Below are 23489 nucleotides of genomic sequence, written 5' to 3' on the forward strand. Positions count from 1 at the left end.
CAAACAAAAAATGTTAGTGTTAATTAAAAAAAACCCAAACTCTTAAAAAAAAAAAAAAAAAAAGCTTATTTTGACGTTTCCAGGCTTAGCCACCAGGGGGTACTCGTCCCTTGCACTTTCTTTCCCTGGGCCCGCGCAAGGCCCCGCCTCTTGGAGGAGGCTTGAGGCGTCGGAACCCTTTTTCCCGGAACCCGTAACGAGGTAACTTAGGGGAACGATTTGAGTTGGGGACACAAGAGTCCGTCGCACAGCACGACGGGAAGTAGGGAGTAATGGCGGCTGTGTCAGTGGAGCTGCAGCAGGAACGGCGCCTGGTGTGTGTGGAATACCCGGGCGTGGTCCAGGATGTGTCCAAGATGCTGCAGACCCTGGGCGGAGAAGAAGGAGTTTCCCGGGTCAGGATCAGCGGGACCAGGGGGCGCGGGTTAATCTCCAGAGATCGGAGGGGGGGTCACGCTAGGGCGCGCGGGGGGGGGGGGGGGGGGACCGGAGGAGGAGAGCGGTTTCCTAGCAACGGCCCGGAAGCGGGGCTGCTCCCCCGGGTGGGGAGGATGGGGGAATCCCGTGGCGGGACTTGTTAGGGCTCCTGCCCCGTCTCCTGTTAAAGCGGACTAGCCGTGTTCCCTTCTAGCTCGTGATCAAATCAGTTATAGGATCGTAGACGTAGAAGCGCGAAGGATCTCAGAAAGCATCGAATCTATTTCTCCCTCCTCCTCCCAACTTCCTTTTTTTTAATTTAAGAAGTGAGTCCCGTGTCTGGTTAGCGCTAACCTCCACTAATCTGGTCCTGTGTCTGCGGTCCTTCCGCGCAGTGTTGCTTCCCTATGCTTGTTTTTAGGATCTGGTTCCCCCGAGCCATTAGCCATTACATTTTCTCTCCTTCTAACTCAGTTATTTTTGAGGTTTCGATGGTAAAGGACTTCAAATCCGTCAGGTTTCATAAGATCTGCTTGTAATTTATTTATGATATGGTAGGAACAATGGGATCTGTAGAACCATATCTTATAGGTTCCTTATATTAAGTATATGTATACGTGTCCATATTTGTACATACATGTAAGATATGCATGTTATATTTCTTTTGAAATCTTTTTCATCCACTTTGTCATCCCCTTTTTCCCACCAAAGAGAAATTAAGGTATAAAAACTTGGGGCAGGGCAGCTAAGTAGTGCACCAGCCCTGAAGTCAAGAGGATCTGAGTTCAAATATAGTCTCAGACATTTAACACTTCCTATCTGTGTGACCCTGGGCGAGTCACTTAAACCCAATTGCCTCAGGGAAAAAAAAAAGATATAAAAACCTTGTGAAATTGAATTTCATCATAAAATCTAGAAGTTCCAATTCCCAGTTCTTTTTGCCTAGGTTTCCTCTTCTATAAAATGATTATATTGTTCTAAATGGTATTTAAAGTTCTTCTCTGGTCTAATATTTATATCCTAAGGTCCTTTCATCTTTTAATTTTTTTTTTAGCTATCTTTTTGTATCTTCCAACCCTACCCAAAGTCTTCTTTAGTTGTATATAAAAAGGCTTTGAGGATGATGTTTTAGAGATATTTGATGCTTTTCTCTAGCTAATGCTATTGGACCTTTATTGCAGATCTATGCAGACTCAGCTAAAAGGTTGGAGCTGTACTTCCGCCCCAAGGATCCATACTGTCATCCAGTGTGTGCCAATCGTTTCCCTACCAGCAGTTTGTTGCTTAAGATAAAGAAGAAGACAAGACGGAGGAGAGCAGAGGGTGGAGAAGTGACTGTTGCAGAAGTCAAGTTTGACATGGAAATTTTGGGCATCATTACAACTGTTTACAAATTTCAAGGTAGAGGTCCAGTGGAATTGGTGTCCATGGATGCTGTCACTGTTAAGCCTAAGATAGATAGCGGGGAATATAAGACTGACAAAGAAAAAAGAGGAGATACACATTGTATACAACAACATCAATATTATACAACAATCAATTCTGATGAACTTGACTCTTTCCCACAATGTGATGACTGATGCCAGTTCCAATGATGTTGTGTTAAAGAGAGCCATTTACACCCAGAAAGAGGATTGTGGGAACTGAGAGCCATCTAGGGGAGGGGGTGGGGGCAAGGAGGAGAAAATCTGAAACACAAGGCTGTGCAAGGGTCAGTGTTGTCAAATTATCCATGCATATGTTTTGAAAATAAAAATAAAAAGCTTTATGGTTTTTTTTTTTTTTAAAGAGGAGATATATAGAAAAAGAAAAAAATATACAAATTACAGTGAGAGATAGAGATTCTCCAAGAACTACTTTTAAGGCTAAGGCTAGTCAAATGCAGTAAAAAAAATATAAAGGGCTGTCCTCTTTCTGGGAATAGGACTATGAATCCTGTTCATAGGAATAAAAAAATAATGTGTTCCTTGCTGAATATAAATGACCCTGACTAAAATACTAAGTGAATTGGGCTAAAATCAGACTCTAGAACTGGAAGAGATCTTAGAAGTTGTCAAATTCAGTCGTCTCATTTTCCAGATCTGGAAGCTGACATCTCGAAAGAGACCATGACTTGCCTAATATAACTAATAGCTAATTAGTAGACATGGCTGAAGCTAGGGTTCAAGTCTCTTGATAGTTCCATTTCTTTGTATCATGATGCTGTCTTTTCTGTCAGGTTTTGTTATGTTGTAATATCATATAAACAAGAAAGAATGTTGATGTTAACCCAAGCAAGTTAAAGAGAATTTAAGTTCAAGTTTATTTTGTATCATATAAATTTAGTTCTGATATCTCTTCAGCAGAATAAATGACTAGTTCTTTCTCCTAAATAATTTTTAAAGGATGTAAGATGTTTGGTGCCTAGGAGTCAGGTGTTCTTAGGTGACAATCATAAAACTTGTATTATGGCTACAATTATGGTGTATTTCTTGATGGTCATAATTGTAATTTGTTTACTTCTCCAGGAATGTCAGATTTTCAGTATCTGGCAGTGCACACTGAAGTAGACTGCAAAAACACATCTATGTATGACAAAGTTCTTATGCTCAAACCAGAGAAGGAAGAATTCTTCAATCAGGAATTACCTCTCTATATTCCTCCACCAATTTTCTCTCGCCTAGACACCCCAGTGGACTATTTTTACCGGCCAGAAACACAGCATCGGTGAGTATCTTTCCCACTACCAGCCTTCATTCAACTTCTAGGAATCTTTCAGAGAGCTCAGTGGTCAAACAAATGGTACTCTGGACATGTGTCCACTAGGATTACAGAATTTCAGATTGATAGACTACCCATTTGACATAGTCCTCTATGAATAGGAAGAATTCATAATTTAGTGAGAACAAGTGTAGGGTAGTGCAATGAATGCTGGCCTGGAGGAACAACTAGATGGCTTTTAGAGTATTGGCCTTGGAGTTCAGAGTACCTGGATTCAAATCCAGCTTCAGACATTAAGACTTTCTAGTTGTGTCACTCTAGACAAGTCACTTAACCCCGATTGCCTAGCAAAAAACCCCCACAAAACCAAACAGAAACAAAAAAGAATGCTGGCCTAGGAATCAGAAGAACTGACTATGAATTCTGCCTCTTAATATTGACTAGGGGACCAAGGACAAAGAACTCTAAATCTTCTGTGAAATAGGGAAAATATACTTAATCAGGTAGTATGTAAAGTACTTTGCAAATTTTAAAGCACTACATAAATGTTAGTTATTATTAATGGGTCTTTCCTACATTAACGATTGTGGAAAATAGAGAGTGTGTATCATTTCTCTGTCCACACTACCTCTAAGACTAGTGATTGCAGTAGAAATACACAATTCCTTTATATATACGCATATATGTTCCTAATGATTTCATTTGCAAAATCAAGTCAACAAGTATTTATCATTTACTTTGTTCTGGGTACTGTGCTAAAATTTTAGCTAAGGATACATATATAAGCAAGAAAGGTGTCAGCCCTTAAGGAGCTTACATTCTTTTTTAATTATTATTATTTTAAATTTATTAATTTGTTTATTTTTGTGATAGGTTAAGCTCACTTGTAGCCATTTTGAATCCTCCACTCACTTTTTCTTTTCTTTTTTTTATTATAATTTTTTATATACAAAACATATGCATGGGTAATTTTTCAACATTGACCCTTGCAAAAATTTCTGTTTTAACTTTTCCCCTCCTTCCCTCCACCCTCTCCCCTAGATGGCAGGTAGTCCCATACATGTTAAATATATTAAAGTATATGTTAAATACAATATATGTATACATATTTATACGGTTATCTTGTTGCACAAGAAAGATCAGATTTAGAAAGAAGGTAAAAATAACCTGAGAAGAAAAAACAAAAATGCAAGCAAACAACAGAAAGAATGGAAATGTTATTTCCATTTCCACACTCATTTCCCAGTGTTCTTTCTTTGGGTGTAGCCAGTTCTGTTCAATACAGATCAGTTAGAACTGATTTGGATCCTCTCATTGTTGAAGAGAGCCATGTCCATCAGAATTGATCCCCATGTAGTAGTATTGTTGAAGTGTATAATGATCTCCTGGTTCTGCTCATTTAACTTAGCATCAGTTCATGTAAGTCTCTCCAAGCCTTTATGTATTCATCCTGCTGGTCTTTTCTTATAGAACAATAATATTCCATAACATTCATATATCAACCATTTTCCAATTGATGGGCATCCATTCAATTTCCAGTTTCTAGCCACTACAAAAAGGACTGCCACAAATATTTTTGCACATACAGGTCCCTTTCCCTTCTTTAAAATCTCTTTGAGATATAAGCCCAGTAGTAACACTGCTGGATCAAAGGGTATGCACAGTTTGATAACTTTTTGAGTATAGTTCCAAATTGCTCTCCAGAATGGCTGGATCCGTTCACAATTCCACCAACAATGTATCAGTGTCCCAGTTTTCCCATATCCCCTCCAACATTCGTCATTATCTTTTCCTGTCATCCTAGCCATCTGAGAGGTATGTAGTGGTATCTCAGAGTTGTCTTAATTTGTATTTCTCAGATCAATAGTGATTTGGAGCATCTTTTCATAAGATTAGAAATAGTTTCAATTTCATCATCTGAAAATTGTCTGTTCATATCCTTTGACCATTTATCAATTGGAGAATGGCTTGATTTCTTATAAATTAGAGTCAATTCTCTATGTATTTTGGAAATGAGGCCTTTATCAGAAACTTTAACTGTAAATGTTTTCCCAGTTTGTTGCTTCCCTTCTAATTCTGTTTGCCTTAGATTTGTTTGTACAAAGGCTTTTTAATTTGATATAATCAAAATTTTCTATTTTGTGATCAGTAATGATCTCTAGTTCTTTTTTGGTCACAAATTCCTTCCTCCTCCACAATTCTGAGAGGTAAACTATCCTATGTTCCTCTAATTTATTTATGATCTCGTTCTTTATGCCTAAATCATGGACCCATTTTGATTTATCTCGGTGTATGGTGTTAAGTGTGGGTCCATGCCTAATTTCTGCCATATTAATTTCCAGTTTTCCCAGCAGTTTTTTTCAAATAATGAATTCTTTTCCCAAAAGTTGTGATCTTTGTATTTGTCAAACACTAGATTGCTATAGTTATTGACTATTTTGTCCTGTGAACCTAAACTATTCCACTGATCAACTAGTCTGTTTCTAAACCAGTACCAAATGGTTTTGATGACTGCTACTTTATAATATAGTTTTATATCTGGTACAGCTAGGCCACCTTCATTTGATTTTTTTTTTCATTCGTTCCCTTAAAATTCTTGATCTTTTGTTCTTCCAGATGAATTTTGTTGTTTTTTTTTCTAGGTCATTAAAATAGTTTCTTGGGAGTATGATTGGTATAGCACTAAATAAATAGATTAATTTAAGTAGTATTATCATATTTCCTGGACCTATTCAGGAGCACTTAACATTTTTCCAATTGCTTATATCTGACTTTATTTGTGTGGAAAGTGTTTTGTAGTTCCTGACTTTTCCTTGGCAGATAGATTCCCAAATATTTTATACTATTGACAGTTATTTTAAATGGAATTTCTCTTTGTACTTCTTCCTTTTGGATTTTGTTAGTGATGTATAAAAATGCTAATGATTTATGTGGATTTATTTTGTATCCTGCAATTTTGCTAAAGTTGTGGATTATTTCTAGTAGCTTTTTAGTAGAATCCCTGGGGTTCTCTAAGTATACCATCATATCATCTGCAAAGAGTGATAATTTTGTTTCCTCATTACTGTTAGAATTCTTACAAGGTGTTAAGTCAGTTATTTAATTTAGCATGGTACTTAACAGTTATCTAGTTCACTAATGTATTTAGTACTCAATGAATTCTACAAGATTCACAAGTCAGAGAGGAGTCCAGGAGATTCACAAGTAAGAAAGGACAAGCCCACTAACCCACAAACCCACTCTCAAAGGCAGAGGCAGATTCATTCCATATATTACCTTTGTGCTGGCTGGAAGCTTTGGATTCAGAGAGAGCTAGAGGCTGAAGCTGGAAGAGGCAGAGGACTAGCAACAGGAACTCTTGGAACCAAGAAAGAGATAGGCCTCCAAGAAAGCTAATCAGGCTATTTTGGAAGAGACAATAAAGGGTTGGACTTTAATCACTGGCTGCATTTGAGTAATTATTACTCTGAACTGAAACTAAGGCTGCCTCTAGAAGCCCCCCGAGAAACCTGCTCCCAGAGAACATTATAATTGAGAGAAGAGAACATTACACATTACCTACTTTAATTCCTTTAATTTCTTTTTCATCTCTTATTGCCAAAGCTAGCATTTCTAATACAATATTGAATAGTAATGGTGATAGTGGGCAACTTTGTTTCACCCCTGATTTTATTGGGAATGGTTCTAGCTTATCACCATTATATATGATGCTTACTGATAGTTTTAAATAGATACTATTGACTATTTTAAGGAAAAGTCCATTTATAATTATACTTTCTAGTGTTTTTAATAGGAATGGGTATTGGATTTTATCAAATACTTTTTCTGTGTCTGTTGAGGTAATCATATGGTTTTTGTTAATTTGGTTATTGATATAGTCAATTATACTAATAGTTTCCCTAATATTGAACCAGCCCTGCATTCCTGGTATAAATCCTACTTGGTCATGATGTATTATCCTGGAGATGATTTTCTGTAATATTTTTGCTAATATTTAAGATTTTTGCATCGATGTTCATTAGGGAGATTGGTCTATAATTTTTTTTCTCTGTTCTCAACCCACCTGGTTTAGGTATCAGTACTATGTCTGTGTCATAAAAGGAATTTGGTAGGACTCCTTTAATCCCTTTTTTTTTTTTTCAAATATTTTATATAGCATTGGGGTTAATTGTTTTTTAGTTTTTGGTAGAATTCACATGTAAATCCATCTGGTCCTAAGGATTTTTTTTAGGGAGTTGATTAATAACTTGTTCTATTTCTTTTTCTAAAATGGGACTATTTAGCTAATTTACTTCTTCCTCTGTTAATCTTGGCAACCTATATTTTTGAAGATATTTATCTATTTCATTTAAATTATCAAATTTATTGGCATAAAGTTGGGCAAAGTAACTCCTAATTATTGCTCTAATTTCCTCTTCATTAGTGGAAATTTCTCCCTTTTCATTTTTAAGACTAACAATTTGATTTTCCTCGTTCCTTTTTCTAATCAAATTTACCAAGAATTTATTTTTTTTTCATAAAACCAACTCTTAATTGTATTAATTAATTCAATAGTTTTTTTTAACTTTAGATCTTATTGATCTCTCCTTTTATTTTTAGAATTTCAAGTTTACTGTTTGATTAGGGGTTTTTAATTTGCTCTTTTTCTAGCTTTTTTAGTTGCAAGACTAATTCATTGATTTTCTCTTTCTCTATTTTATGCAAGTAAGTCTCTAGAAATATGAAATTTCCCCTTATTACCGCCTTGGCTGCATCCCACACATTTTGGTACGATTTTTTATTATTGTCATTCTCTTGGGTGAAATTATTAATTGTGTCTATGATTTGCTGTTTCACCCAGTCATTCTCTAGGATGATATTATTTAATTGCCAATTACTTTTTGTTCTATTTTCCCCTGGCTTTTTATTGAATGTAATTTTTATTGCATCATAATCTGAAACGGATGCATTTACTATTTCTGCCTTTCTGCATTTGAATTTGAGATCTTTATGTCCTAATATATGGTCAGTTTTTGTATAGGTTCCATGAACTGCCAAGAAGAAACTGTCCTCCTTTCTGTTTCCATTCAGTTTTCTCCAAAGATCTATCATCCCTAACTTTTCTAGTATTCTATTTACCTCTGTAACTTCTTTCTTATTTATTTTGTGGTTTGATTTGTCCAGTTCTGAGAGTACAAGGTTGAGCTCTCCCACTATTATAGTTTTGCAGTCTGTTTCTTCTCACAGCTCTCTTAACTTCTCCTTTAGGAATTTAGATGCTATATTTAACATGTATAGGACTACTTGCCATCTGGGGGAGGGGGTGGAGGGAGGAAGGGAGGGAGGGAGGGAAAAAGTCAGAACAGAAGTGAGTGCAAGGGATAATGTTGTAAAGAAATTTTTTTCAAAATTAAAAAAAATTAAAAATTAAATAAAAAAAAAGAATTTAGATGCTATACCACTTGGTGCATATATGTTTAGTATTGATATTGCTTCATTATCTATGCTACCCTTTAGCAAGATATAGGGCCCTTATCTCTTTTAATTAGATCAATTTTTGCTTTTGCTTGATCTGCTTTTTTGACTTCACCTGAAGCATAGTAGATTCTGCAAGGAGCTTACTTTCTAATGGGGAAGACAGCATGTAACAGGGAGCCAAAGGGGAGGGGTAAGGAGGGTGCCCATCTGTGGGCACTGTGGCAAAGTCTGGAGAGTGAAGGATGGCTTCTTCTAGGCTCTTCAGAATGACAGTTCTGGGAAGAGCTCACCACACAACAGGAGGAGAAACAATGGCCAAAGATCTGGGAGAAGGTATAATCCAGCAAATTTCATAAAAAATAGTGTTGGCCTTGGAATTAGGGAATATACTGGTATAAGTTCTGTGACTTTGGGTAAATCACTACCCTCTTTGACCTTCATCTTCCTTGGCTATAAAATAGAGATAATAATATTATTATCCTACTTCATAGGGCTGATGTGAAGATCAAATGAAGCAGTTGTATCATGGCTATGGTTATGGTGTGTTCTTGATCATCACAGTTATAATTGTTTACCTCTTTAATTTTTTTTTTAAACCAGTTCATTTCATTGTCTTCTTCTCTTGAGTTCCTGGCCTCCTTTTATTACTAGTTCAAGCTTCAGCCTTGAATCACTCCTATTATCTTGACATGTTTGTTTCTACATATATGTTGCTGAAGGAAAGTAGAGAAAATCTTACACAACTGTCCTGTGTGGGCCCTCTGCAAATTTATTTTATACAATCCCAAAGGCTCTCGTTGCTAGGCAGTTCTTTTATACTTGTCTTATCCACTCACTATACCATTTTTCATAATGGGTCTTTCAAATTTTTTCATTCTTCTTCAGACCTCTATCGTAGCTCTTCCCCTTGCTCTCACAGCTGAGAACCTTGCTTCATATTTTACATAAATAAATGAAACCATTCACCATAAGTCCTCTTCTTGTCTCATCCTCTCGTATCACTCAAGATACCTTCTACTATCTCCTTCACCTATCTCATATGATGAAGTGACCTTGCTCCTTGTCAAGGTAAATCTCTCTACCTGATCAAGCAGCCCTGTTCCAACCTGTCTCCTTTAATAGATTGCTCCCTTGTCGTTTTCACTCTCTCATTTATTTTTGGTCTCTCCCTATCTACTCTTTTCTTTCTTTACTACCTATAAATATGCCCATGTATCCCCATCCTGGAAAAAACCTTCATTTGATCCTTCCATCTCACTATCATTCTACTTCTGCCCTTTGTGCAAAACTTGGGAAGGTTATGTACTAGCTAGATGATTCTGGGCAAGTCACTTAATCCCAGTTGCCGAAAACCCAACGACAACAGTAAAGTTACCAATGATTTCCTGCCTTTTTGCAGTCCTCACCCTTACCCTCTCCAACCTTTGATTCTGTCAGTCACTCTATTCTTGATCATTTCTTCGCTCTAAGTTCCTGGGGCACCACTCTCTTCTGGTTCTCCCTCAACTTTCTCCACTTTCTTTTGCTGGATCCCCATCCAAGTTAAACTCACTCACTGTGGGTGTCACCAGAATTCTTTCTTGGACCCTCTTTTTCTTTTTCCTTTGATATTATATCACTTGATGATCTCATTGGTTCCCATGGATTTAGTTACCATTTCTATGCTGATGTTTCTCAGATTTGCATATACTACCTGAAACTGACTTTCAGAAACAGACTTTCTCTAATCATCTTTCAGATTTCTCCAACTTAAGATATCCAGTAGACATCTTAAACTCAACATGTCCAAACTGAGCTTTTTGTCTTTCTCCCTAATCTTCCCTCCTCCTTCCAAATTCCCCTGTCACTGTTGATGGTGTCACCATCCTCCCAGTCCCCCAGCCTAGCAACCTAGACATCATTCCTGACTCCTCATTCATGGTCTCTCAGCATTATCTCCTTGCTCAGTAAACTAGTGGCTCCCTATCATTTCCAGGATCAAATACAAAATTCTGTTTGGCATTCAGGGCCCTTCATAACCTAGATCTAGTTTCCTTACACATTATACCCACTCATGCTATAGTTATTATTATACCCACTTTGCTATAGTTATAATGCGTGTAACTTGTTTACACCCACAATTTCACAAATGAGACATTCCCATCTCTAATATTTTCTCTGGTTTGAAAATTCATGCCTGAGACTCTCCCTTCTCATGTCTGAGTCCTGGCTTCAAGTCCCAAGTGAAATCTCACCTTCTGCAGGAAACCTGTCCTCTTAATTCTTATGCCTTCCATCTGTTAATTATTTCCTGTTTGTCCCAAATACAATTTGTTTGTACATATTTTACTTGTCAACTCCTTGAGGGCAGGGACTGTTTTTTGTCTTTCTTTGTTACCCAATGCTTATTACAATGCTTGGCAGGCACAGAGAGGTACTTTTTTTTTTTTTAATAGCTTTTTATTTTAAAAAAATATGCAAAGATAGTTTTCAACAGAAAATCCTACAAAAGTGTGTCCCAAATTTTTCTCCCTCCCCTTCCCCTATCCCCTCTCCTAGACAGCAAACAATCCAATATATGCTGAACATGTGCAGTTCTTCTTTACATATTTCCACATTTATCATGCTGCACAAGAAAAATCAGATCAAAAAAAAAAAAGAAAGAAAGAAAAAAAAGCAAACAAACAGTAAAAAAAAGTGAAAAAACTATGTTGTGATCCATATTCAGGCCCCACAGTCCTCTGGATGCAGATGGCTCTCTTCATCCCCGGTCCATTAGAATTGTCCTGAATCACTCATTCTTGAAAAGAGCCACCCACCATCAGTTTATCATCGTATAATCTTGATGGTGTGCACAGTTTGATTGCCCTTTGGGTATAGTTCCCAATTGCTCTCCAGAATGATTAGATCAGTTTATAATTCCCCCAACAATGTATTAGTGTCCTAGTTTTCCCACATCCCCTCCACCATTCATCATTATTTTTTCCTGTCATCTTAGTCAGTCTGAGAAATGTGCAGTGGTACCTCAGAGTTGTCTTAGATTTGCATTTCTCTAATCAATAGTAATTTAGAGCACCTTTTCATATGACTAGAAATGGTTTTAATTTCTTTGTCTGGAAATTTTTCATATCCTCTGACTATCTGTCAGTCAGAGAATGGCTTGTATTCTCATAAATTTGAGTCAGTTCTCTATATATTTTAGAAATGAGGCCTTTATCAGAACCCTTGGATGTAAAAATTTTCTTCCCAGTTTTCTCTTTTCCTTCTAATCTTGGTTGCTTTGGTTTTGTTTGTGCAAAAACTTTTAAATTTAATATAATCAAAATTATCCATTTTGCATTTCATAATGTTCTCCAGCTCTTCTTTGGCCATAAATTCCTTTCTTTTCCACAGATCTAAGAAATAAACTATCCCTTGTTCTCCTAATTTGCTTATAGTATCACTGCTTGATGTCTAAATTGTGAAACCCATTTTGACCTTATTTTGGTATAGGATGTTAGATATTGGTCAGTGCCTAGTTTCTGCTATACCAATTTCTAATTTTCCCAGAAGTTTTTGTTAAATAGTAAATTCTTAGCCCAGAAGCTGGAGTCTTTGGGGTTATCAAATTCTAGATTACTGTAGTAATGGACTATTGTATTTTGTGAGGCTAACCTGTTCCACTGATCAACTACTCTGTTTCTTAGCCAGTACCCACAGAGATACTTTAATAAATAAGTAAATATTAATTGATTGAGTGAATGCTTAAAATTTGTTATTCAAGTCTGTGGTTGCTTTGTTCAGTGGCGAGAATCCTTTTCGATGATAGCAAAAATGTGAGTTTGTGACCTGGCCAGTCTTGTTTTTTTCCCTTGATCTTATCACTGAACTGCAACCAGAGATCTTAAGCTACATGCCTTTGGTCACAAAAGGGATCTGGCAAGAGGCTGTGGCTATTATTATCTTGAGTATGTTAACCTGTACTGTTTGCCTGTCCAAGATGCAGGATTTCTTAGATTAAATCAAATCCAGAGAGGGTCTATACTACTTGAAATTACTCAGAATTAATAGTGAGTCTGTAGTGACTATTGTATCCAAAGAAAGACACAGTGCTCCAGGGTGTCAAACCCTGAATGAGCATTACTGGCCTCTGAAGCTAGGGGGCAGTGCTTACTATCAATCATTTCTCTCCAGCTATTGATAATATGAAAACTTATTTAGCTGCAACTCTCAAGAGTATATTCTCACTCTTTACTGCTTTCCTCAGTTTAATCAGTTTAATATTACTTGATATTGCTATTTGAGTGCTTCTTAAATTGCTGACTAAATGACTCACTCCTCCATATATCAGTACAGAGAGGCAGATTAATGAATTCCGAGGTCCAGAGTGAATTGACTTAATTTTACTGTGGATAAATGGAGAGTCACCTCTGTTTATACACCCCTGTTAAGCTGCTCCTAACTCTGGAACTCCGATTCTTTTGGCTGTTGGGTAATCATTTATTGGCTTCACTGGGGACTAAGTGCAAGTGTGTAAAAGGATACATATTTGGGATTCTCCCTTCTGATTGTACTAAAGTGATCTGAATCTACTGGTAATCAAGAATCCTTCCATTGTTGGCTTTTCCCCTCTGCAATCCATTATAAACAATGGTGTTAGGTGGGCAAGAAGATAAAGGACAGCTCCAAGGTTTCTATTTTGCTAACAGGGCCATTTATTTATAGTTTGTCTATTTGCTTTTTGATGAAGGAAAAGGACAGATTTTGGGGGGAAATAGAAGGGAAGAGAGCACCTGCCTTTTTTCCCCAGGAAGGCAATTGATTATTTCTCTAAGTTGTCCTTCACATTGCCAGAAAAGCTCACATATTTTTCTACTTCCAGGGACTTCCTCGCTTGACTCTTTTTTAGAGATTGAATTTCTTACTATAGAGATGGCAGCTGAAAAAGTTGGGAAAAAAAGCATCTGGAGTGATTTGAGAACCAGTGTTCAAAGGTGTCTTGCCTTTATCTGTTTTCAGTTTTCTTATTTTTAACTGAAATCATGCCCCATTATATTGATTTTGTTGACTTCCCAAGGTTTCCCTCACAACTTTAAATATATCCAGAAATACAGTGACTTTCTGTACACTGAAAAATGGAACTGTTTCACTGGGAAGCCCTTCATGTACTTGATAGTCCAGGTTTCTGTTAGTAATAGGGAGAATTGACTATTTCTCCCAAAATAATGTTTCAAAGTAGAAACTTTTATTTCATTCCTCTTGGTGGTTAAAAAAAAAAATTGTTAAAGTATTAGAATGAATGACTGACCAAGGATGCATCTCTATTGGGAACTAATAATAAAAAAAATTGCCAACTCAACAAATAGTTACTATTTTAAGTACTGAGGACACACCATAAATCAGTAAACGCCTCAGAAGGTTATAGTTTAAAAGTATTATCTGGCACGTATACAATTCATATAATTCAAACACCAAAATAAGTATACAAAGTAAATAAGTTTTTTTAAAAAATGCTATGCTCTATGAGATCTAAGGGAAAAGGGGGTCATTTCCAGCTGGGGAATTTTGGTACTTCATATCTGTCATGGATGGTTTGATTGCCACCCTTCAAAAAGTTGAGGAGTGGAAAGAATGACTTTTGGAAGTTCACTGCTTTTTTTCTGCACACATTAATCAAGGTATCCAAGATATATGATTTCTTAAATTAAATCCAGATAGAGTCTTTCAGCTTTGCAAATTGTTTTCAAGAACCTATAGACTGTTTTTTTTTTTTTTTAATCTTTTGAGTTACAGGATTTTTTTTCCAATTGGAAGAGGCATTAAAGATCATTTAGTTCATTGCCTTCATTTATAGAGGAAGGCATTTGAAGCCAGGAGAACTGGGTAAATGACTTGCCTCAAAGTCCCTAATTAGTTGATGACAAAGCTAGGATTAGAATTTGGGTGGAAAATCATCAAAGGTTACATGTATAAAGTGCTTCTTGAAGCAAGCAGAACCAGGAAAGCATTCTACACCAACAAGATTGTGTAATTATCAACTATGATAGACTTGATTCCTTCTCAGCAATTCAATGATCCAAGCCTATTCCAGCCTATTTATTTGTTTATTTGCCAAAAGGAACATTTATTTACGAGGAGTTATAGACAAAATGAAGAAGTAAAGGAGGCACCAAGAGTGGTAAATATGAAATAGATTTGGGAGAGCAATAGAGTTACCAAGGAAAGGATTTTTTAAACAATTAACAAAGGAAAGGACAAATTCCCCAGTGGAACTCAAAATTAACTAAGAGTAAGGGAATAATACCCTATGAGATGGGAGTATGTCATTGGTTGACAAGCAGAAATCCATAGAATGGTGTAGCAAACTAAACTGAGTTAGCTCTAGTAAGGAGAAAGACACTGTGACCAGGCTTAGTCCTGAAAAGGGGAAAGTGCTTGAGCTAAGTTTTGAAGGAAATGGTATTCTAGTGGAAAAGAAGTCAAGGTGAGCAGCCATGCTTGCTTTGCGAGGCAGGCAGTCTGGATTGGCCCAGCCCGCCATCATCATGAAGGTAAGAGTGGGTCTGAGGGTCGAAGGGAATGAGCATTCTGGATCCCTTTCTGCAGGGGTAGGAAGGAGGAAGAGGAGAGACGTGGGCAGGAAGGTTGGGAGAGAAAAGTGTTCTATAGTACTTGTTCTACCATGCTCCAGCACTCATTGGAGAGGCTCCCCCCCCCGGAGGGAGCACTTTGTGTAGAAGGTGCGGAGTTCAGAGATGGAATGACATGGGAGAAAGAGCAACCAGCAAGATGGCAGCTTTGGACAGGAAAGGAATTAATGAGACTGGAAATGAAGGTTACGGCCAGGCTGAACACATGGGTTCCTATTTGATCCTAAAGGTAACCATTGGAGCTTTTTAAGGTGGTCAGAGGGCTGACAGTCAAATTTGAGGAAAATCACTTTATCAGCTTTGTGGTGGATAGATGGGGGAGAAGAGACTTTAGGTAGAGAAACCAGTAAAAGGGAGCATGTTGCAGTGGATGCAAGGTTGGGAAGGCAGGATGGAGGGTGACAGCTCTATGAATTTTTGGCTTTTTGAAAATTGATCACAAAGGAAATGGAAGGAAGAAGCAGCTATTAAGCTTATAAGTTCCCAGCCTGGTTTCATTATACATGTCCATATAATAACTCAGATTTATATGGTATAAATTTACAGAGTTCTTTTCTTATGATACCCCTGTAAAGGAGGTAATGCACATATTTTCATTTTACAAACAAGTAGACTGAGACTCAGAAGCATTATACCAGAGAGGAGGCGCATCCTCAGTCAGTTCCTCAGTGCAAAAAGACTTCATGCAGAGCTCTGTGACAACTTCTAGGTCTCTAGTCCAAGAATTAGTCTTGACTTGTTTGGTGAGACTCATCAATTAAAGGTTAGCCAAGTTTGAGATGTGGTGATTTGTCTTGACAGTATTGTTCTTGTTCTAACGAAGGGTTCTATGGCAGGTGGAAGTGGGTGGGAAATGTCACTGGAAAGTGAAAGTGATATGGAAAAAAAGAAAAAGTATCTTTAAAACATTGAAAAAAATAGAAGATTGGCCACTAAGTGTTTGATTTTTTTTTTTTTTTTAACCATACCAACTCATGAAGCCATCTATAAAAATGTAGAAGGGAATCCACTGTAAGAGAGCATGATTCCTTGAAAATTTAAAGGATTAGGCTTTCTGTGCTCTTAGGCTTGGTGTGTTCTCCCACAGGGAAGGCTACAATAATCCACCTGTCTCTGGTGAGAACCTCATTGGCTTAAGCAGAGCTCGGCGGCCCCACAATGCCATCTTTGTGAACTTTGAAGATGATGAAGTGCCCATGAAACCACTGGAAGCTGCTGTACAGACTTGGAAGAGGCTTTGCACTAATCCCATAGACAGGAAGATGGAGGAAGAGCTGAGAAAGGTAGTACCTGGAGCACTTCACACTTGTGACACTTCATCAAGAAGCCCAGGCTTAGAATTAGCCACCTCTTGTTTGCTCAGCTGTTTGGAGTTGGGCATGTTTATTCTTTTTTGTTTTTTTAATCACTTCATTAGCAGATGTGAATTTTTCACTTCCAAGTCTCAGTTTTAAAAGTAATATGAATAAGTATTATGTCTTGTAATCACAGAAGAACTCTTCACACCTCCACCAAACAGCTTCTACTGCTGTAGACACGTGGAATGGCAGTGGGGTGGGGAAAAGTGCTTGAATGGTCCAAATGAACCTTGTAATTGTGCACTCAAGAATTTAATTAGTTCTCAGGTGATTCCATTACTCCACATTCCCTTATCCCTAACAGACAAAGTTTGCACTATTTTATTAATTTGTATGTGCCTTTGGAAATGTCAATAGTCTCTTTTACAATCTAAATTGTAAACTTCCTTTTCACCTTGTTTGACATTGCTTGGTGCGCAGTGAATAGTGAATCGATCGATAAAGTCACTGAATGATGGTCTTATTCTCTTTGTTTAAGGGGAAACTTAAACTGGGGTTACATATTTTTCAAATTAACAGTTTCTACTTGTTTTCAAGACCAAAATAAAGTATCGTTAACTTTAGTGATTCCTAGAAGTCATCTTTCCAAGAGTTTAGAATGGAAATGGTGTAGGAGGTCTAAGCCATGTGTCTGTAAGTATATTTAGCCCTTCCCGTGGCCTCCTTTTTTTCCTGATAGCAGTCATCAGCCACAGATCCCATGATGTTCTAGAGTGTATCTGTTTTGGGACCTGTGGGTAATTTTTTCTCTACTCTTCCCTTTTTTCTAGCTCTTTGACATTCGTCCCATCTGGTCCCGTAATGCTGTCAAGGCCAACATCAGTGTCCACCCAGATAAACTCAAGGTCTTGCTTCCCTATGTGGCCTATTACATGGTGAGTATGCTGACATTGGTCATCTGTCTTGCTTCACCTAGGCTTTTTATATTGCTCTTGTCATACGATTTAAAGTGGAAGAGGAATTTAGAAATCACATACATAAACAGTTTTAGAATCATAGCAGTGGTCTTGCGATCATAATTCTAGAATGCGAAGAGTCTTCATTAGCCTTGATTGTGAACTGTGTTCACTCTCTTTCCCACTTCTGCTTTCCACCACCTTCCACACTCCTTTTCAGGATCCTGAAACTTTAACCCATGCCTTGGAATTGTACCTTTTGCAGATAACTGGTCCCTGGAGGAGTTTGTGGATTCGGTATGGATATGACCCCAGAAAAAACCCAGAAGCCAAGATTTATCAAGTCCTGGATTTCCGAATTCGCTGTGGAATGAAATATGGTAAAAAACAACAACAACCAAAAAAAAAAAAAAAACCCCACCACCACAGCAGTAAAAGCCACAGACAAAACTGTTCATGGCTTGTTTGCTTTCTTTTAGTCTTTTCAGTGTCTAGTTTATTGTAAATCCTATCCTCTTTTCATTAAGCAAGTAATTTCTAACTCTATTACAGATAGGCTAAGGATATTTTCATATGTTTGTTTAAATAAAGTTCTCTTGGTAGCTTGGGCTTTCAGTCCCCTTCAGGCCTAAGCCAGCATTTCTTACTGTCTTGTGATTCTCTCTGATCTTTATCTTTTCCTCTTCGAAGCCAGCTTTGTTTCTTTGTGCCCAACCTCTGTTGCTATTCTCTCTTTGTTTCCAGGCTATGCCCCCAATGATATGCCTGTCAAAGCAAAACGCAGCACGTACAACTACAGCCTACCCATCACAGTAAAAAAGACACGTAAGTAATTGTGGCTTTCTAGCAAACATCTGAGTTCTTTGCCTTCAAGCTAGCTACCCCAAAATGGGCCATATGGTCAGACAAATGGGATTCAAATTGAAATCATCCTAGAATAGTACTAGAACATGGAATGAATGAATGCTAAGGGGGGAAGGAGGAGGTGGGGGAAGCATTTATAAAGTATTTACCGTGTTCTAAGCAATGGAGTTACAAATAGAAAAGGCTAGACAATCCCTCATCTCAAGGTGCTCCTACAATACAACTGAGAGACAGCCCTGAAAGGAATATTTACCTACAAAGCACATCCAGAAGACTGGAAGTCCTCAGGTTCAGTGATGATGTGGATAGTAAGGCCCAGAGTACCATAGATTAACAGGGCTAAGGGATTGTAGGGAGTGGAGGCAGAACACATATGTCTTTACATTTCACAATGAATATAGTTGTTAACATCAATATTACTCAAACTCTATGGATAGTCTAGCAGCCCAGGCAAGGAGGAACAGTAGAGGGTAGGGCACCTCCCACCCCCTTGTGTAAGACAAGAGGATCGGTCACCCCCTAGAAGTTCTTTTCACCACCATAGTTTCAGATCTAAATGGTTCTTAAGTAGTAGGCAGTCCATTTCCTCATTTGGCAAATGGGAAAACTGAAACTCAGGAACATAGAATGGCCTGCCCAAGGTTATTCAGGTAATAAGTAGTGGAGTCTATATTTAAACTAAGCTGTTTTGATTCTAAATCTTATTTCTAGTACGTATGCATCTCCACAATGAAGTCCACAGGGAATTCAATGCTGTTTATAAGAGATAATCAGCAGAAATGTGGGCATCCAGAGATTAAGTGAAATAGAATTTATTTGAGAGTGTTGAATTCCAAAGCTTCTTATCTTCTCCCAGCCAGCCAATTGGTCACCATGCATGATCTGAAGCATGGACTAGGTACATCGGGGACGGGGGGTATCAAGAAATCAGCTTCTAACAAGTACAAGCTCAAGGTGAGTGCTGTCTGCTTTATCCAGAGCAGTTCTGAGAAGGGGAGCTAACTTTTAAAATCTCTGTCAAATAAGGCAGCCATGAATTATCTCCTTTTAGAATCTGTTTTACATAGGGCCTGAGTCCTCTCTGGATTCTGGAATGCAACTGTGGGCAGTGACAGCGACCTTCTACAAATAAATGCTCTTTGTCCCTTTCAAACCTTGTCTGTGAACACCAGGTTGAAGGATAGATAACTTCATTGTGTTGTAGTTGTTGCAATGGATAGAGCACCAGCCCTGAAGTCAGAAAGAGCTGAGTGCAAATCTGGTCTCAGACACTGTGTGACCCCAGGCAAGTCACTTAACCCCAATTGCCTCAGCAAAAAAAATGTAGGGTGTAAGTTTTCAGTCCACATACTGAATATCCATTATGTGCAATAGTAGGCAGAAGGCATTGTGGGAAATTCAATGGAAGAACAAGTATTTATGTCCTTAGTCTTGTATGGGGAGTCTTTAATCTGCTTGGGAAGATAAGGTATAACCGCATGAATCAAATAGAGAATATTATTAAGATACTGTCATCAAGTGCTATATGATATAGACAGTAAATATTACAGAATTTCAGAAATGAGAGAGAGATAGAAAAGGCACTTAATTTCCATCTCCTCACAAGCCCATTTTTCTCTTTTTCCACCTTGAATGCTATATGAGTATATAGTAGCTAGAAAAATATTTCTTGGTGGCTGATATTAAGCTGCATGATATCTCTCTCTGATGGTGAAAACACTGAGAAGAGTAGCTTCCACTAACTCTTTTTGTTTTTTGGTTTCCTCAGGACTCTGTCTACGTTTTCCGGGAGGGGGCCCTGCCGCCGTATCGGCAAATGTTCTATCAGCTATGTGATTTAAATGTGGAAGGGTATGATGAGGCCCTGGGTCTTGTGGGGAAAGGACTGAGAAATGGGCTTCTGAATTTTATTGGGAATTTCTTCTCTGACACCATTCTAATTTTTTAAGCCCTTTTTCATCTGTGCTAGGAAATTAGATCTTTGGCATGTTTGGTTATGCTCAACTCCTAAAACCTATTCTCAGACAACCAAATCACTGTGTAAGATATTTCTCTTTAAGCCAGTTAGTTTTTGTTAAAGCAGCAGGAATCAGACTATAAATACATTTGCTCCTGTTCATCTACTTGTTCACAGTGCTTCTCCGATACATGCTGTGTTGGTATGGGAGTTTCTAAACTCAAATGTGGCCATTTCCCTTTTTTGATTATCAGCTCTATTTAGAGTGTCCTAGGGAGACAGGAGGGACGCTGGTGAAGTCTAAAACTTTTTGTGGATTCAATTAACTTCACAGAGGGAGAGAGGGAGAGAGAACACTTTGTTCCTCACAACAAAATCACTCAGGAAAACAGAATCAGTCCCAGGTGATGGAATGCTTTTTTCCCTTTCGCATCTTAACAGTAGCCCACAGAAACTGCACTGACTGGCCTTCTTGGGGCTTTCTTTGGACCCTTATTTGCCTGTTAACCCACCTTGGCTACTTGTAGGTTACAGAAGATCATTCATCGCAATGATGGCATGGAGACTGAATGTACAGAGCGGGATGGGTGGTGTCTGCAGAAGACCAGCGATGACCTGAGGGACACCATGTCCTTGATGATCCGACAGATCATTCGCTCCAAAAGGCCTGGTGAGAAGCTCCTGGGGTCTCAGAGTATGTTGAGCCCAACAGCTTAGCTTTGTGGTTAAATCTTTTCATCTTTCTGGAGTTCAGTTTCCCCATCTGTAACTTTGGACTAAATAATCTAAATAATATTTTAGAATTTTAGAATTATAGAATAATGTTGGTTTTTGAGGTGACTTCTTATGGAACCAGATTTAGGTAGCACCAGGACTTTTCTTAACTGATGGCATCGTGTGGTAGTTGAGCCCCAGGACCAGCTCTGTGTGGCTCCTGAGAATTGGGTTTAATTTTCCCCTTGAGATAAGAGTGGGACAAGCATTTAGCTGATTTCATCATCCCTGTTCTTCTTGTCCCAGACAGCTTCCCCTTTCTTATTGATAGACAAAAGTAGCAGATGGGGTCAAGGCTCGTCACTATCTCCCCATAGCACTAGCACCCCTTCCACTTCTGCCAGACAGTGTAGTGAGACAGCCATAGTGGAAGGGGAAGGGAAAGAGGCCTGCCCCAGTGCTGTGCACATATTGAGAGTAGTGAAGGAAGCCAGGATTTGGGAGACCCAATAGTGCTTCCTGCCATAAATGACTTATTCTGTTGGTCAGTGAAATCTCTGAAATATATTCATTCTTTCGGGTCAGTGGATTTGAGTAACTAAGGCAACACATTCCTCTCTTTCTTTTTTGGACTCAGCTCTGTTCTCAAGTGCTGCCAAAACTGAAGGTGGAAAAGAACAGTTAACATATGAATCTGGGGAGGATGAGGAGGATGATGAAGAGGAGGAAGAAGAAGAAGAAGATGAGGAAGAAGAAGAAGAAGAGGAAGAAGACTTCAAACCCTCTGATGGGAGTGAAAATGAAATGGAGACTGAGATTTTGGACTATGTGTAATGGGAGGAGAACCCAGCCCATAGACCCCCTAACTTAGTCTGGGTATTGCTGTACTTTTGCCTTGGGAAGGAAGCTAACAGCCCCCCATTTCCAACTAAGAGTACCAGATGGTATTTGAAGGGACTCTCAATGGGTGTAGTTTCTGACATTCATTTTTGTAAGATTTTGTGTTCCAGCCAAGGTCTCCTAGGGTTATCCTGGCTTGTCTGCTCTGGGCTGTCTCATGTACTGAATAATACCCCAAATTACCTGCTTTCATTCCTGGATCCTAAGGAATCCCCTTCACCCTTCTACCTTCAGTTTTACCTGCCATTAGACCTTCTTTGATGCCATTATTCAGGTGTCATATGTTTGTTGTGTATCATATGTGTCCACTATTTCAGACACCCCTGTGGCTGTTAAATATTATGAAGTAGAGGCAGTTCAGCCTTTGGAATTCCAAGGAACAATAAAAGGTCAGGTCAGATTTGTGAATTATGGACTAAAGGAGCATGAAAAGAGAGTTCAGCAGAGACACAGCCCCTGAGCTGGTTACCCTGGGTGGACGGGACCAAGTAATTTGGGCTACATAGCTCTGAGGTGTTCTCAGTCGAGGACCTTTTGATTGCTGTTGGGTTTGAATATGGACAGTTTTGTGTAATTCCTACAGGGATTAGCTCTGCTTAGAGCATACTTTCTTAATGGAAGTTTTCTTTAATAAATGATTTTTCCAAAGGACTGGATGATTCATGTGGAATAGTTTGTTTTTGTTTTTGTTTTTTTTAATCAAAGGAGAGACTTGGGAAGGAATTTAGAAGTCCCTAAGGCCCATGGCTACTCCTCTGTCTGGGAAACCAGGCATCTTTTATGAATTGAAGACTTAAAAGAAATATTAGTAAGAAACAAGAGAATAAGAGTAAACAAAACAGCAACAGAATTACCAGGAGAATAACAAGGAAGATGAACGAATTATAAACAACTGCTGGATGCAGTTTTCCAAATCTCCTCTAACTTCTAGTCTAGGTTCTTTCCCAGAAGAATAGGATTATTATTGCATTCTTCTCCTACCTCCAGGTGTGAACTATCTGTTCCCAGAGTCCATTGTCTTGCCTTGTAGGGGCCCTTCAACTTCTTGCCTGACTGAAAAATTTCTTACTTCTGCTTAAAGTCATTTTGTTTTGACTTTGTTATATCCCTCCTGGAGATATCTGAGGAAATGAATGTTTGTTCCCTACTTAACTCATTTTTCTTTGTTTGATTTGATATTTTCTACGTTTTTTTTAGTCTAACATGGCATTTTTTTTTTTTTTTTTGGTAATTGATGATATCTTTCCACTGTAGTCATCTTCTAATGCTTTATTGTGTTCTGGAGATGACATTTGGTTTGCACCAGAGCACAAGCTCTGGTAGCATCTACCAAGTTAGAAAGGCTTTCCTAGCTAAACTTGGAAAGGCTTATCATCATGTGTGCCATGGTTGGTGAATTTTTTGGACATAGCAGCTTATTATATTTGCCTCCACGTTGTAGGTCAAAGGAATTTTCTCATTCACACCTGCAAATGCTTGGTTTTCTTTCTCCCTATTTTTACCATATCCTACTTTATGCACCAACTTGAAGATTGAATGTTATTGAACCGTGGAGACTTTGGAGACCATTTGATCTAACTCCCTCATTTTAAATAGATCAAGGCAGGCAGAGGGGATA

The 23489-nt window shown here is 38.3% G+C and overlaps 1 protein-coding gene across 1 annotated transcript; it reads left to right on the top strand.

Annotated features, from left to right (window-relative positions):
* The first annotated feature begins 224 nt into the window (after nucleotides 1–224).
* On the top strand, nucleotides 225–22522 carry GTF3C5 (general transcription factor IIIC subunit 5). Its single transcript, XM_003757439.4, has 11 exons — nucleotides 225–395; nucleotides 1599–1818; nucleotides 2925–3123; nucleotides 16270–16465; nucleotides 17311–17415; nucleotides 17702–17816; nucleotides 18181–18261; nucleotides 19157–19254; nucleotides 20069–20151; nucleotides 20785–20927; nucleotides 21609–22522. The coding sequence occupies exons 1-11, from the start codon at nucleotides 273–275 to the stop codon at nucleotides 21803–21805; spliced, it is 1560 nt and encodes a 519-aa protein (XP_003757487.1). The 5' UTR covers nucleotides 225–272; the 3' UTR covers nucleotides 21806–22522.
* Nucleotides 22523–23489: the final 967 nt, after the last annotated feature.

The sequence above is a fragment of the Sarcophilus harrisii genome, chromosome 2 (genome assembly GCF_902635505.1).
Source record: "Sarcophilus harrisii chromosome 2, mSarHar1.11, whole genome shotgun sequence".
NCBI classification, from domain to species: Eukaryota; Metazoa; Chordata; class Mammalia; order Dasyuromorphia; family Dasyuridae; genus Sarcophilus; species Sarcophilus harrisii.